Consider the following 15,597-nt stretch of genomic DNA (forward strand, 5'->3'; position numbering starts at 1 on the left):
GGAGGTGTTCAAGACCAGGTTGGATGAGGCCTTGAGCAACCTGGGCTAGTGGGAGGTGTCCCTGCCCATGGATGATCTTTAAGGTCCTTGCCAACCAAAACCATTCCATGATTCTAGATGAATAGTTGACATTAATGTATCTTTCTTTTTTTTTTTTTGTCGCCTTGCAGAGAACTTCCATGTAGCACTCTCTAAGCTACTATGAGTTTGCTGTACAGTGACAGCAGCTGTGGAGGCCGAGAGGCGGAAAGCGGCTGCCGGGCAGCCATGGCCAGTGCCTGCAGCGCTGCAGCCAAGGATGACAGCGTCAGCAGCAGTGGCACCGCCAACCCCCCGAGCTCTTTGACAGAGGAAACACAAGGCTATGATGTGGAGTTTGATCCTCCCTTGGAGAGCAAATACGAATGTCCCATCTGCTTGATGGCTCTGCGAGAGGCAGTGCAAACACCCTGTGGGCACCGCTTCTGCAAAGGCTGCATTGTGAAGTCCATAAGGTAAAGGAGAATGTGGGAAAGGGGCTTTGGAGGAGGAATTCCCTTAGCAAATTTCTTCCTTTAGGGCAAGATAAAGTGAGTGGCACTGCTTGAGGTGCTGATAGAGCTGCCAGGTGATTTTTGGTTGCTTAAAAATGCTTCCTTAAGATCACAGAGTCATACAATGGTTTGGGTAGGAAGGGACCTCCAAAGGTCCTCCAGTCTAACCCCCTTACAGTCAGCAGGAACATCCTCCATTAGATCAGGTTGCCCACAGCCTTGTTGAGCCTGAGTTTGAATATTTCCAGGGATGGGGCCTCAAATCCCTCCCTGGGCAACCTGGGAGCACCCTCATGGTGCAGAACTTGTTCCTAACTTCCAATCTAAATCTGCTCTGCTCTCATTTCAAACCTGGCCTTGAACACCTCCAGGGAGGGGGCATCCACAACCTCCCTGGGCAACCTGTGCCAGTGTCTCACCACCCTCACTCTAAAGAGGACATCTCCAATCTAAATCTGCCCTCCTCAAGCTTCAATCCATTCCCTCTCATCCTGTCACTCCCAGCCTTTGTCAAAAGTCCCTCCCCAGCTCTCCTGTAGCCTCCTTGATGTACTGGAAGGCTGCTCTAAGGTCTCCTTGGATCCTTCTCTTTTCCAGGCTGAACAGCCCCAACACTCCCAGCCTGTCCCCATAAGGGAGATTCTCCAGCCCTCTGATCATCATTGCCTCCTCTAGACCCATTTCAGCAGCTCCATGTCCCTCTTATCTGGGGGCCCCAGAACTGGAGTCAGTGATAGAGATAAGGGTCTCAGGAGAGCAGAACAGAGTCATCTCCCTGATCCTGTTGCTCTCCCTGCTTTGGATGAAGCCCAGGCTTACAAGTCAGTGTCACTGAGTGTTGGAGCACATTGGTAGGAGGCCACATCTTAAACTGCAGGGTTTTTCCTTCTCAGCATGTGGCAAATTTCTTCCTTAGGTAGCTCAAACATCAGAGTACTTTGGTAGGAATGTAAATTCTTCATTCTGTGTGACCTACAGAGAAGCCTGGATTATTTCCACCCTTGCTTTGCACTCCTTTGTGTGAAGATCATCAACCTGTCTTCAGCGTTACCATATAACATTGGGTTTTTTCCAGGTGTTTAGCATGCAAAGTGGACAGTCCTTTCCTGATTGGTTTTCCATGCCATTTATCCATAGTTTACTCCATTGCTTTTTCCACATGGCTCATCATTTGTAGCTCACTAAATTAACAGTACACCAACAACTGTGTTTTCTGAGCGCAGTGTTTTGCAAGGTTTGTGGGCTTCTCTGAAGCTTAGATACTGGTAGAGCTAGATACTGGTTGGACTTGATGGTCTTAAAGGTCTTTTCCAACTAGAAGGACTCTATGATTCTGTCACTATTTTATCTGATGCTTCTATACCTGACCTCATTGCAGTTTTGTTTGTACAACTGAAAGTTGTATAAAGGCCTCCTCCCTGGGGGTGTTCAAGGCCAGGCTGGATGAGGCCTTGAGCAATCTGGACTGGTGGAAGGTGTCCCTACCCATGGCAGGAGGATTGGAACTGGATGAGCTTTAAGTCCCTTCCAACCCAAACCGTTCTATGAATCTGTGAATCCCTTTTAACTCTAAAAGGGCAATATTGCCTTGAGAACACAAGCTTCATTATTTGTTTCCCCCTTCTGATAGCAAAAGAGGAGGCTATTTGTGGCTTTAGGAAAAAATTCATGGTGTGTATTTGCAACATTCTTCTTGATATCACTTTCAGCAATATTCCTGAGAAAAAGGATGAAAATTTGTTACCTAGAAAATGCAGAATGCCACCAGTGATCACCCATGAAAACTGTCTTGCCTGTGGATTCTGCGGAGGAAATTGAGAGAGCTTCAGTTCTCTACTAACCGTATCATGAGGTCACCCTGCTCTCTTAGTCCCTTGCTGTCTTCACCATGTTCCTCCTCCTGCAAGAAAAGTACATCATGCCTTACCCACCTGCATCACTCAGTGCAGTGTGTGTCAGCTGGCTGCATGGAAGGAGGCAGAAAAACCCCAAACCTGATCTTGGCAGGTTTGACTCTGATCTTGTTCCCTAGGTACAAGCATTTTGCTTCCTGTCTGGCCTTTGCTTTGCATGTTCCAACCTAAATTCTTTGAAGAAAATCTGCTCAAGGCCTCATCCAACCTGGCCTTGAGCACCCCCAGGGAGGAGGCAGCCACAACCTCCCTGGGCAGCCTATTCCAGAGTCTCATCACCCTCATACTGAAGAACTTCTTCCTCAGCTTCCTCAGTCTAACTTTGCTCTCGTCAGTTTCAAACCATTCCCCCTTGTCCTGTCTCTAGACACCCTCATGAAAAGTCCCTCTGCAGCCTTCCTGTAGGATCCCTTCAGCTACTGGAAGGCAGCTCTAAGGACCCTCTGGAGTCCTCTCTTCTCCAGGCTGAACACCCCCAGCTCCCTCAGCCTGTCTTCGTAGCAGAGCTGCTCCAGCCCTTGGATCATCTTTGTGGCCTCCTCTGGACTCACTCCAGCAGCTCTGTGTCCTTCTTATGCTGGGGACACCAGAACTGGAGGCAGGATTGGAGGTGAGGTTTCAGCAGAGCAGAGCCAAGGGGCAGAATTTCCTCTCTTGCCCTGCTGGCCACACTCCTCTGTCTGCAGCCCAGCACACAGCTGCCTGTTGGGTTGCATGAGGGCACTGCTGGCTCCTGGGAACCTTCTCAGCTACCAGCACCTCCAAGGCTCTTTCTCCAGGGCTGGTCTCAACCCACTTTGCATCCAGCCTGGATTTGTGCCTGGGACTGGCCTGACCCAGCTGCAGGACCGTGCACTGTGTCTTGCTGAACCTCATGCAGTTATCACTGGCACACCTCTGAAGCCTGTCAATATCCCTGTGATGGCATCCAGAGGATACTGTACATAATAAGAGCATAACGTCCATAATCTCACATGTGCTTGTAAGCACTGAATTGCAGCAAAGGCCATTAAATTTGGGAACTCCTTACTTGCTGTCTTTAGCAGTTGCAGGGGTTTTTATTCTTTAACTTGGGTGTTTCTGAAAGAAAGCAAATAAATCTTTAGGCCTTCTCCTGAGATTATGATGTTTCTGAATCCTGAGGGTAAATGAATCAATACATTAAGTACACTGAGCTTTAGAGGTTTCTGCTCACCAATCATTTCCCAGGCAACAGAATTTTCAGGTAGATAACTGAGGGGAAAATGATTAAACTTAAAATTGCGTGTCTCATTTCCAGTCTTGCGGTACTGGGTCAAAGGTTGGACTAGATGATCTTCCAAGATCTCTTCCAACCAAAGGTATTATGTAATTCTGCAATTTTTAGATCATAGAATCACAGAGTGATTTGGGATGGAAGAGACCTTAAAGATCATCTAGTTCCAATCCCCCTGCCATGCTCAGGGACATCTTCCACCAGACAGGTTGCTCAAGACCCTGTCCAACCTGGTCTTGAACACCTCCAGGGAGGGATCATTATCAGCTACAATTATCTTTTTTCCCAAATCTTTCTGCTACTGAGCTGCTGCAGAGCTTGGTTAGAATTTATCACAGGACTGAGTGAGAAACTGCAGCAAACTCATGCTCAGAACACATCATCTTATAGCAGGTAGAGAAAATTCCTTCTCAAATCCCAGGCGTTGCAAATGGTTTCTCTTCCTTTCTAAACTCAGAGTATTTGCTGTGCTCAGGTTTAGGTCTCTTAAGCAGTTTGAGTGACCACAAGCCTTTGCTTTTTTTTTTTTTTTACACCTCTTTCTTGGTTTACTTCATTGCTATCAAAGGTGTTGACTGAGTGAATGCTAAACACATGTGGACAGTTTTTTTTCATCTTGGAGACTACAGATCATCACTGTGATATTTCAGATGTTTAATTGCTGGCCTGGATCAGCAGTAGTGTGACCAACAGGATTATTCACCTGGACTCAGCACTGGTGAGGCCACACCTTGGCAGGGCTGCCCCTGAAGTGTTTGCCAACTCTTCCAGCTGCTAGGCTAAACTGCTCAGGTTTTTTGTTTAAAAAAAACCAAACAACAGAACAGATTTTTTTTCTTCCAATGAAATTATTCTGGCTTCACTTTGCACACCTAAATTTTAATGTCTAGTTGAGAGGTGTCCCTGCCCACGGCAGGGAGGTTGGAGTAGGTGATCTTTGAGGTCTCTTCCCACAGGAGCCGTTCTGTGATTCCATTATTATCCTTTGACTAATCAGGGTGACTGCAGCCAAGTTGCAACTATGAAAACTGCTCTGCAGCTTGCCTGCAGAGTGAGGGAACCTTTTTGGGTTGTGACAAAGATCAGCATGCTGATGGGATTTTCCTTTTTTTTTTTTTTTTTTTAAAGCTGCATTTTCTTTTTGCCACTTGTGGCTAGCTAGCTGTGACAAGCCAAATCTGGGAAAGGAAGTTCCCTGTCTCTTTGAAGACTCAACTTTACCCCCACTTCCTCTAACAGCATTGCTGCTGAAGATGTGGCTGAGCAATTATTTCCTTTTCCAACAAAGAACACTAATTCCCTCCTGGTCTTCACAGCCCACTAGGTTCTGCTTCTGCTTCCCGTCATGGTTGCAAGTAGTGGTAATGATCTGGCCTTTGATCTTTGTACCACAAACGCACTCTGATATTTTTCCACCTCATATTTTTCCATTCTATTGCTGTTTGCATTAGCACTTCAGATCAGCAGCTTCAATCCCTCAGGCCTGTTTAACTGTGTCACTTGCTGTGAATAGATCTGTTGACCTCCTGCCTTCAGAAATGAGCTGGATCTATGTTGTTGATTAAAATTGGGTGGCAGTGATCCCATATTTATTCCATTTCTAATGATTCATATAATGGGTTGTGCTGGAATCTGAGGTCTCCCTGAAGCTTTCTCTTCTCCAGGCTGAAAAGCCCCAACTCTCTCAGCCAGTCCCCAGAAGGGAGATTCTCCAGCCCTCTGATCATCTTTGTGGCACTCTCTGGGCAGCCTGTTCCAGTGCTCTGTCACCCCCACTGGAAAGAAGATCCTCCTCACATTGAGGTGGAGGATTGTATTGAAATAGTGTGTGAACTATTCTTTGATGTTTGAAGTATGTCCAGTCCAGAAATGGGACTGTGAGTTCTTTGTTTCTTTACATTCTTCTCAAATCTGTTTCTAGAGTATCTGTCATGGTATTTGTCCAAATAGAAGCTCTTGAGTGAGAACAGTGCTGCCATTCCAATCAGGGAGTCAGAGAATCACAGAGCATTAGGGGTTGGAAGGGATCTCCACAGATCACCCAGTCCAACCCCCCTGCCAGACCAGAAGCACCCAGGACAGGTCACACAGGAACACGTCCAGGCAGGTTTTGAATGTCTCAGAGAAGGAGACTTCCCAACCTCTCTGGGCAGCCTGCTCCAGGGCTCTGTCACCCTCACAGTGACAAAGTTTTTCCCTTGGCACCAGCTCCAGCTTGCCCCAAGTGCCCCTTGTCCTGTCCTTGGACATCCCTGAGCAGAACCTGGCTCCGTCCTCCCCGCATTGCCCTGCACACCTTTTCAACACAAATAAGGGCACCCCTCAGGCTTCTCTGCTCCAAGCTAAAGAGCCCCCAGCTCCCTCAGTCACACCACCTCTGGGGCAGTTTGTGTGTTGTCACCTTATCTGACATACAGCGCATCCTTTCTGGCAGTTGCCACACTAGTGCCTTTGTTTTCAAAGACTTTCTCAGCCCTTGCTGGTGTAAAAAAAAAAAAAATCAAACTGAAGGGCAAGGGAAACTTGGAATCTTTTTTTCTTTTCTGCAGAGATGCAGGTCACAAATGTCCAGTAGACAATGAAATTCTGCTGGAAAATCAACTTTTCCCTGACAACTTTGCGAAGCGGGAAATCCTTTCCTTAATGGTGAAGTGTCCCAACAAAGGCTGTGGCATGAAGATGGAGCTGAGGCATCTGGAGGTGAGAATTGCTTTTGAATGCTTGAAACCTTGTTTTCATGGGCAAGTCAAAATCAAAAATATCTTGACAGAGATGATTTTACTTGATGCTTCTTCATGCTGATTCAGTCAAGACTGCAGCTCCATAGATTTGGGATTTGGATGAATATTAAGTGGTATTTAGGTGATTCTCAAGACAACATCGTAGTACATGAAAACTGCTCTAATGCAGCTTTGTCTTTAGGATCATTCATGTCTGGCTGTATCTGTACTTGACATGTTTCTTAAGTCAGTGTGAGGGAAGATGAATTTATTTGTTGAATCAGCTGTTGAATTGGGGGTGTCAGATGATGACAGACTCCCCAGGAGCCAACAATGGTCCCTGGCAGCCCAGAGCCAGCTGTGTGCTGAGCTGCATCCAGGGCAGGGAGAGCAGCAGCACAGGGAGAAGATTCTGCCCCTCTGCTGTGCTCTGCTCTGCTGAGACCCCACCCCACTGTCTCCAGTTCTGGTGACCCCAGCATAAGAAGGACATGGAGCTGCTGGACAGGGTTCAGAGGAGGCCATGAAAATGATCAGAGGGCTGGAGAACCTCCCCTATGGGGACAGGCTGAGAGAGTTGAGGCTGGTCAGCCTGGAGAAGAGAAGGTCTCCAGGGAGACCTCAGAGCAGCCTTCCAGTACCTGAAGGGAGTGGGGAAGGACTTTTGGCAAGGGCTTGTAGTGACAGGGTGAACGGCAATGGCTTTGAGCTGGAAGAGGGGAGATTGAGGCTGGAGATAAGGAAGAAATTCTTGACAGTGAGGGTGGGGAGACACTTGAACAGGTTGCCCAGGGAGGTTGCAGATGTCCCCTCCTTGGAGGTGTTCAAGGCCAGGCTGGATGAGGCCTTGAGCAGCCTGGGCTGGTAGGAGGTGTCCCTGTTCATGGCAGGGGCTTGGAACTGAGTGATCTTTAAGGTCCCTTCCAACTCAACCAAAGTTAAAAGGATGAATATAAAGCTGAGTTTTGAGCATTCTCAAAGCTCTGGATTTATGAAGGCCTCGGTCATGGGACCATCACAGGTAAAGTCAGCAGAAAGTGTAAGGATTTGCTTGCCTGAAAGGAAGATTGCAGCTGGTTCCTTTTGTGCTGTGGTTGCCCTTGAAATCAGATGAGCTGATGGTACCTGTTTGTAGTGTCAGATCCCTTTTCTATCCTTGTCCAGGACCACCAGCTGCAGTGTGATTTTTCCACTGTGGAATGCCCACAGTGCCAAGGAGCCTTCCAGAAGAACCATCTGAAAGAGCATAGGACGCAGGAGTGTCCACGGCGCCAAGTCTGCTGTCCAAACTGTGCCACATCGATGGCCTATGAAGACAAAGAGGTACTTGTCAGGAGCCTCAGTTGTTCAGCTTTCATTGGTGTGGTTTTGCTTGTAAATGGAACATGAGTTAAAAACAAAAAAGGGGTGGTCTAGAAGAGCTTTTTGTGCTGCACAGCTGAGAAGCTACAAACTCATGACATGAGTCTAGAACAGGTGACAGATGGCAAGAGGATTTCACTGAAATGCAAACTTCCTGTGGTGTGAAAAGACTTGGGTTAGAATCATGGAATCATTCAGGTTGGAAAAGCTTTTTAAGATCATTGAGTCCAGCTGTAACCCAACTACTATGACCACTGAACTATTGCCTGAATGTTTTTGACTTTGCCATCATAGAGGCCTCTCTACAGCCAAAGTGACACCCAAAAACTACTGACATTGGCAGCCTGTATGACTGACAGAAAGGATGTGTCTGGTGTTAACACACCAGACCAAGATGTGAGGTGCTGCTGTCCAGTGCCCAGCAATGCCAGCATCAATAATCACATCAGAGAATGGTTTGGGTTGGAAGGGACCTTAAAGACATGCAGTTCAAATACCCCTGCCGTGGGCAGGGCCACCTTCCACTAGACCAGGTTCTTCAAGGCCTGATCCAACCTGGACTTCAACACCTCCAGGGAGGGGGTGTCCACAGCCTCCCTGGGCAACCTGGTCCAGTGTCTCCCCACCCTCACTGTCAAGAATTTCAGTGAGCATTTCATGTTTCACACAGCCTCAGCAGAATGAGGCTGCTTTACGCTGCTCTGAATTAAGGTGATTTCTGCATTCTTCTCCTGGCAGCATTTTTCACTTGGCTGATACTGAGGACAGTCCTTTCTTTTCTGAGCTTCCACGTCTTTCTCTGGATATAGTTGTGCTTTATGGCAAGGGCTAGTAATTGGTTTTGATATTATCCTGTGAAGTGTCAAACAAAAATACCTCTTGTATTCCAACAGTATCCTAAAAAAACCCACCCTAACACATTTCACACAACTCAGCTACTGCTGAATGTGAACTTCAGAGATTTCTTGGTAAATTCAGACTTTTTTGAAGCATGAGAACTTCAGGAAATAAAATATCTGCAATTTGATGAATCTCTTGTGTTCAAAACCAGTAATTATAGAAAAGATCTTATTGAGGGTAAAGGGATTGTCTTTGTTTCACAGTGGGATCTAGCTAAAAGCCAATTTTGGAATGGAAACCAAACCATAATGTCCTGATTCCTTCTTTCCTCTCTTTTTCTGTTTGATCACTTCAGCTCCATGACCAAACCTGCCCCCTGGCCAATGTGTTCTGTGAATACTGCAACACGGTGCTCATCAGAGAGCAGGTAAGAGGCTGCCTTGCTCTGTGCTTCAGCTGGGGCAGAGCTTTTGTCTGGACATAGATTCTTTAATCTGGAATTAAACTTGAAGACACAGGTTGTCTCCTGGCTGTTCAATCCCTCCCTGTCTCTCTCTGAAAATTTTGCCTCCACTGCAGTCTTACAAAGCTCTGCAGGAGTTTTGACAGCAAATTCCAGTGTTGAGCTCCACTGCTTTTTGACAGGGGTCATGCTGCATGGTTTGGATCTTGACGGGATGTTAAAGAATGCCAAGCAGCTTCCAGTGGCGATGACTGGTATTGGGAAGGCAAGGCTTTGGTTTGGGCAGAGAGGGAGAATATTGTTAACTGTTTTTTGTTGGAAATGGCCTTTAAGATTAAGTCCTACCAGTGTCTACCAAGGCTGATGCTAAACCATCAGCATCACATCTCTGCAGCTTTGAAACACCTTCAGGGATGGGCATTCAGCCACTTCCCTGGGCAGTCTGTGCCAGTGCTTGAGAACCCTTTCAGCAAAGAAGTTTCTTCTAATGTCCAACCTAAACCTCCCCTGGTGCAACTTCAGGCCATTTCCCCTCCTCCTATCATTTGTTCACAGGGAGAAGAGACTATCCCCCACCTGGCTGCAACCTCTTTTCAGGGAGTTGTAGAGAGCCATAAGGTCTCCCCTCAGGCTCCCTTTCTCCAGACTAAACAACCCTAGTTCCCTCCCCAGCCCTCTTCTCCAGACCCTTCACCAGCTTTGTTGCCTTTCTCTGGATACACTCCAGTCCCTCAATGTCCTTCTTAAAGTGAGTGCCCAGAAAAAGGCACCCAGTTCATAAGATGTGGCCTCACCAGTGCTGAGTCCAGGGGGACAATCACTGTCCCGGTCCTGCTGGTCACACTATTGCTGATCCAGGCCAGGATGCTGGGGGCCTTCTTGGCCACCTGGTCACACTGCTGTCACTAGGTGTAATAATCAAATCTGCCACTAGATATCATAATGAACTGCAAAAACAGAGAGCAGAGAATGCTGACCTGTGTGATCGGTTAGAATTAATGGTTTGTATTCTGCTTCATCAGGGAATCCCAGAATGGTTTGGGTTAGGAGGGACCTCCAAAGATCATCTTGTCCAACCCCTTGCAGTGAGCAGGGACCCCTTGACTCTGATGTTTAAAGCAGGCAACACACTGGGTTATGCAGGCAGATGTTCTGCTGTGACCCTCAGAATTATCCTTGCTCTCTGTAGGGCTGGCAAGGCCTCAGCTGAAGCTGTTCAGCTTTTGAGTTGCGGCATGGATAGGGAGAATTCTGAACAGTGAGGTCATGAGGTCTCAAAGACAGGGACCAGAAGAAACATCACAGCAACTTGGCGCCTCAGAAGGAAAGGAAAGGGACTAGGACCTGGTATGACCTAGCTTGTTCCAGCAAGAGAACCTGAGTTTGTTCTGGTGCCTGAGCTAAGAACAAAGGCCATTAAAGTCCATAGCAGGGAGGTGGAGAATATTTATCATCAGCTCAGCATTGCTGTTCCATACTGCTTTGCAAACTTGTATAGATCAGAAATGCTCTGACCTCAGGCAGCCTTCCAGAGTCCATCCAGCCATATTTTTGCAGGATGTTCTGAAAGAATGCTCTTGGTGGAAAGTTGAATTTCAGCTCTGCTTTGTTTTAGATGCCTAACCATTATGACAATGATTGCCCTACTGCCCCAGTGCCATGTTTCTACAATGCCTTTGGGTGTCCTGAAAAGGTAAGCCTCTGCTCAGTCATGAGCTGCAATCCTCCTGCATGGTTTTGGTGTGGTGTTTTTCATTTCCCCTTCTTGTCTCCATCCACAAGCCCAAATTCTCAGTTATTTGTAGGGTTTTTTTGTTTGTTTTGAGGTGTCTCAGTTCTAAAACATTCCCTTTTTCAGATTTAAAACACTGTGAATTATTTGCTTGATGAACTTATTTTTTTCAATCCATGAGTACTTTTCTTGTGGCAATAAAGTAGCTTCCAGCTACCTGAGCAACCTGATCTAGTTGGGAGTGTCCCCGCTTGCTGCAGCGGGGTTGGGCAAGATGACCTTTGAGGGTCTCTTCTGTGATGCTGTGATTTCTTCCAAAGTTGTGCCAAATACAGTTATGGCTCTTAGAGTTCATAGGTTTAGAGATTCATAGAATGGGTTGGATTGGAAGGGACCTTAAAGATCATCCAATTCCAACAACCCTGACATGGGTGGGGACTCCTCCCACTACAGAAGGTTGCTCAAGGCCTCATCCAACCTGCTCTTGAACATATCCAGGGAGGGGACATCTACAACCTCCCTGGGCAACCTGTTCCAATGTCTCACCCACCCCCATTCTGAAAAATTCAGTGGAAAAAAAACCTGAGAAGCGACATCCAAAGGACATCCAGTCCAAGCCCCCTGCAGTCAGCAGGGACATCCTCCACTAGAACAGGTTGCTTATAGCCTTGTCTAGCCTCACTTTGAATATCTCCAGTGATGGGGCCTCAAATCTTCAGTGATGGAACCTTGTCTTCTCCAGACTGAACACCCCCAGCTCCCTCAGCCTGTACTCAGTGCTAATGTAGAGCACAGAAAAAGTCTTCCCTGAATCTTTCGCAGTTTTTCCCCATGTCACTGTTTTGAGTCGAGCAAGATTTGCCTCCTGGTGCTTGAACTTCTTTTCTCAGTGCTCCAGTTTGGAGTCCTCCCTTGGTGCTCCTTTGTCCCATCCTCTGCCCTTTGATTCCTGTGCCAGCTGTTCTCACTCCACAGAAGCTGCTAGATGTTGTTTCATGCTCTTCAAAGGCACAGGCCATGGGTGGTGTTTTCCTCATTCCACACCTCTTTCAATCCTAGATGCAGAGGAATGAACTGGCACGACACATGCAGGAGTTCACTCAGGTCCACATGAGAATGATGGCCCAGAGCTTTCAGAACATCAGTGTCACTGCTGCCAACCCCGTGCCCTTCATCAATGGCCTGCCCTTTGAACCTGCCCTCTTCTCTCATGTGTCACATGCCCCATACGAGTGCAACCCAGATGTTGAAAACTTCAAAGAAACCATTCAGCAGCTGGAAGGTCGCCTGGTGAGACAAGACCACCAGCTGAGAGAGCTCATTGCTAAGATGGAGACTCAGAACGCTCACGTGGCAGAGCTCAAGCGCACCATCCGCAGCCTGGAGGGGAAGGTGGCCGAGCTGGAGGCACAGCAGTGCAATGGGATTTACATTTGGAAGATCGAGAACTTCAGTGGCCTTCAGAAAGCCCAGGAAGAAGAGAAGCCTGTGGTGATGCACAGCCCTGGCTTCTACACCGGGAGGCCTGGCTACAAGCTGTGCCTGCGGCTGCACATCCAACTGCCCAGCGCGCAGCGCTGCGCCAACTTCATCTCACTGTTCGTGCACACCATGCAGGGAGAGTATGACAGCCACCTGCCCTGGCCCTTCCAGGGCACCATCCGGCTCTCCATCCTGGACCAGTCGGAAGGTCCCGAGCGGCAGAACCATGAAGAGGTGATGGAAGCCAAGCCAGAACTGCTGGCCTTCCAGAGGCCGACGATTCACCGCAACCCCAAAGGCTTTGGCTATGTCACTTTCATGCATCTGCAAACCTTGAAGCAAAGAACCTTCATCAAGGATGACACCCTCCTGGTGCGCTGTGAGGTCCTCACACGGCTGGACCTGAACAGTCTGCGCAGAGAAGGCTTTCAGGCTCGCAGTACTGATGGAGCTGTGTAGCCTCTGATCAGAGAAGTCACAGAATGGCAGGGCTTGGAAAGGACCTCCAGGGATCACCCAGTCCAACGCCCCTGCCAGAGTAGGAGCACCCAGGGCAGATCTCACAGGAACACATCCAGGCGGGTTTGGAAGTTCTTCAGAGAAAGAGACTCCACAACCTCTGGGCAGCCTGCTACAGGGCTCCAGCACCTGTGAAAAAGTTTTTTCTTCTGTTCCTGTGGCACCTCCTCTGCTCCAGCTTGCCCCCCGTGACCCTTGTCCTGTCATTGGACATCCCTGAGCAGAGCCTGGCTCAGTCCTCCCGACACCTTCCTGCACATATTTATCACCAGGAATGAGGGCACCCCTCAGGCTCCTCTGCTCCAAGCTCAAGAGCCCCCAGCTCCCTCAGCCTGGCCTCACAGAGAGATGTTGCACTGCCTGCAGCAGCTTTGTGGCTCTGTTCTGCAGTCGCTCAAGCAGTTCCCTGAGGGGCCCAGAACTGGACACATTATTCCAGATGTGGCCTCACCAGGGCAGAGTAGAGGAGTAGGAGAATTGCTCTTGACCTGCTCACCACAGCCCTTCTAATACACCCCAGGATGCCTTTGGCCTTCTTGGCCACAAGTGCCCATTGCTGGTTCATGGGCATCCTGTCCACCCGATCCCTTTCCCCAGAGCTGCTCTCCCACAGCTCAGCCCCTACCCTACGCTGGTCCATGGGGTTGTTCTTTCCCAGACTCTACCCTTGCCCTTGTTGGATCCCATGCCCTTTCTCCCCACCCAACTCTCCAGCCTGTCCAGGTCTGGATGAATGACAGCACAGCCTAAGGGGGTGTCAGGCACCACTCCCAGTTTGGTGTCATCAGCAAACTTGCTGGCAGTGCCCTCTGTGCCCTCAGTGAGGTCAGCTGCTTTATCACCCCTACAGGCTGCATCTGGAGAAGGTCAGAGCTGCCGTTATCGTTGATCTTCACCTGAAGAAAACTTTGTTCGTGCTGCTTTACTCTTGGGGTATGGGTTTTGTTTTCTCTGAGGTCCTATGTTCAGTTGTTTGCTGGTGTTCTCATCTACTTATGTAGCAAGCTCAATGAAGTGTTGGTGATCAGAATTTAAGTGCCTAGAGGAAAATCCTGCTGAAGTGCCCAGACGTCTCCTTTTGGGAACTCTTCGGTCAGGTCAGGAAAGTTCTGTAAATCTTTTCACCTCAGTGCCTTGCAGTAGAGACTGTGGCAGGGAGACTGCCAGATGAGTCAAGGTGAAGAGATTTCTGTTTGCTTTGCACAGAGCTTGGCAAAGTTGAGACAGTTTCTGTGTAGTCTTGCCTAGAGTTTGGAACTGGCCATGCTGCTCTTGAACTCTGAAATCAGGACAAGACTTTGCTGACACCACCTAGGGCTGAGGTATTCTTGGAGCCTTCCCCGCTGCTGAATTAGCCTTCAGAAGTTGTCTATTGCTGTAGGGTTGGTCTCAGTCTCTCTGGAAGCCATGTGGTAGAGTTGTGCAGCAAGCTCTGAGCTGAGCGCTCTGCAGAAGTATTTGTGATGTGGGCTGAAAGTGCCCCCAGATTTTTCCCCTTCTTTTGATGACTCTCATTGTGTGTGCTTCAGGCTCAGGGTGTCAGCTATGATCAACAGAGGCAGAGCAGTGTAAGTTTGGGATGGTGCAGCTCTGTGTGGTGGGGTCTTCTCCTAAGGCTGGCCATGGTTCAGATTGAGTGGACACAGGAGTGCTGAGAGGGGAATGCAGAGTTTGTTTTACTGGGGCTGGAACCTGAGTTTGCACCAAAGCTGAGCTCATGCTCTCAATCTCTGTCAGTGATCGCTTGGTGTTCTGGGTGACATCTGATCTCTGTCGTCTCCTGTGACTCCTCAGTGGGCAGCTGGCTGGAGCAGCATCCAGCTGTGGTGGGTATGTCCTGTCCCATTAGATAACAGAGCTGGGCCAACCTCAAAGCTTTGGAGGGGCAGAAAAGCCTGTTCCTAATTAGAGAGTGTGAGGAGAAGCTGCAGTCGTGTTTGCCCTTGGGAAAAATTCCGTAGTTGTTAGGCCAGGTTGGATGAGACCTTGAGCACTCTGCACTAGTAGGAGATGCCCCTGCCCATGGCAGGGGGGTTGGAGTTAGATGGTCTTCAAGGTCCCTTCCAACTTACACCAATCTCTGAATCTCCCAAATACTGAATTCTCTCTGTCAAGATTCCCTGAGCTTCCTAATATTGCAGGACTTACCTGTGCTGATTGTGTGTGGGGTCAAGGTTTGGTTTGACCAGTCCAAAGCTGAGCAGGTCCAAGCTCACTGGTGCTAAAAGTTTGAACTTCTCATGTTGATAAAATTGTAAACCTTGTCATTAAAAAGAAGGAAAAACATTTTGGTCACTCCATAACCTAAGTCCTGAGCCTGATAGCAAGGAAAGAACTCAGCCATACCTAAAGTAGATCTGTAGAGTCTCTACAAGCTGCTGAAACTACCCAAGGACTTCAGACATTGCAGGATTCCAGGTTTTCAGCCCCATCAGAACAATCCCAAGGGGACCATCAGTCGGGAAGGTCCATCTGCTTCACAGCTAGAACAGTGATGCTGGTGTGTTGATTTGGGAGGATGGTCTGCCTGCTTGCATGGGACTCAAAGTTCAGGCCTAAACCTACCCCTTTGCTCATCCTCTCTAGATGAGTAAAATGCCTTTTGCAGACAGAGGCCTGTAGTGAGCTGCAGAAGGGTTGCGTTTAGTGGGACCTTGTGAACTTCCTGGATTATGGCAAACAGCCATATGGGGACTTTGGTGTCTTCTGTGTGAGCATGTGTGACTCAAGGCAGGAAAAGAGCCCTGTTTGGAAACTGTCTTTTCAAACCTCTGAAGT

General features: G+C 48.4%; 1 protein-coding gene across 2 annotated transcripts; it reads left to right on the forward strand.

The window, feature by feature from the left end:
• Nucleotides 1-201: 201 nt before the first annotated feature.
• On the forward strand, nucleotides 202-12,759 carry TRAF6 (TNF receptor associated factor 6). Of its 2 annotated transcripts, XM_054400367.1 has the most exons (7): nucleotides 202-494; nucleotides 6,251-6,401; nucleotides 7,586-7,744; nucleotides 8,979-9,050; nucleotides 10,702-10,779; nucleotides 11,878-11,982; nucleotides 12,052-12,759. In XM_054400367.1, exons 1-7 carry the CDS (start codon nucleotides 202-204, stop codon nucleotides 12,757-12,759), a joined length of 1,566 nt encoding a protein of 521 aa, XP_054256342.1. The 2 variants fall into 2 exon arrangements, with proteins under 2 accessions (XP_054256342.1, XP_054256340.1); XM_054400365.1 differs by having other exon boundaries at nucleotides 11,878-12,759.
• Nucleotides 12,760-15,597: the final 2,838 nt, after the last annotated feature.

This window comes from Indicator indicator, chromosome 4, assembly GCF_027791375.1.
Source record: "Indicator indicator isolate 239-I01 chromosome 4, UM_Iind_1.1, whole genome shotgun sequence".
NCBI lineage: Eukaryota > Metazoa > Chordata > Aves > Piciformes > Indicatoridae > Indicator > Indicator indicator.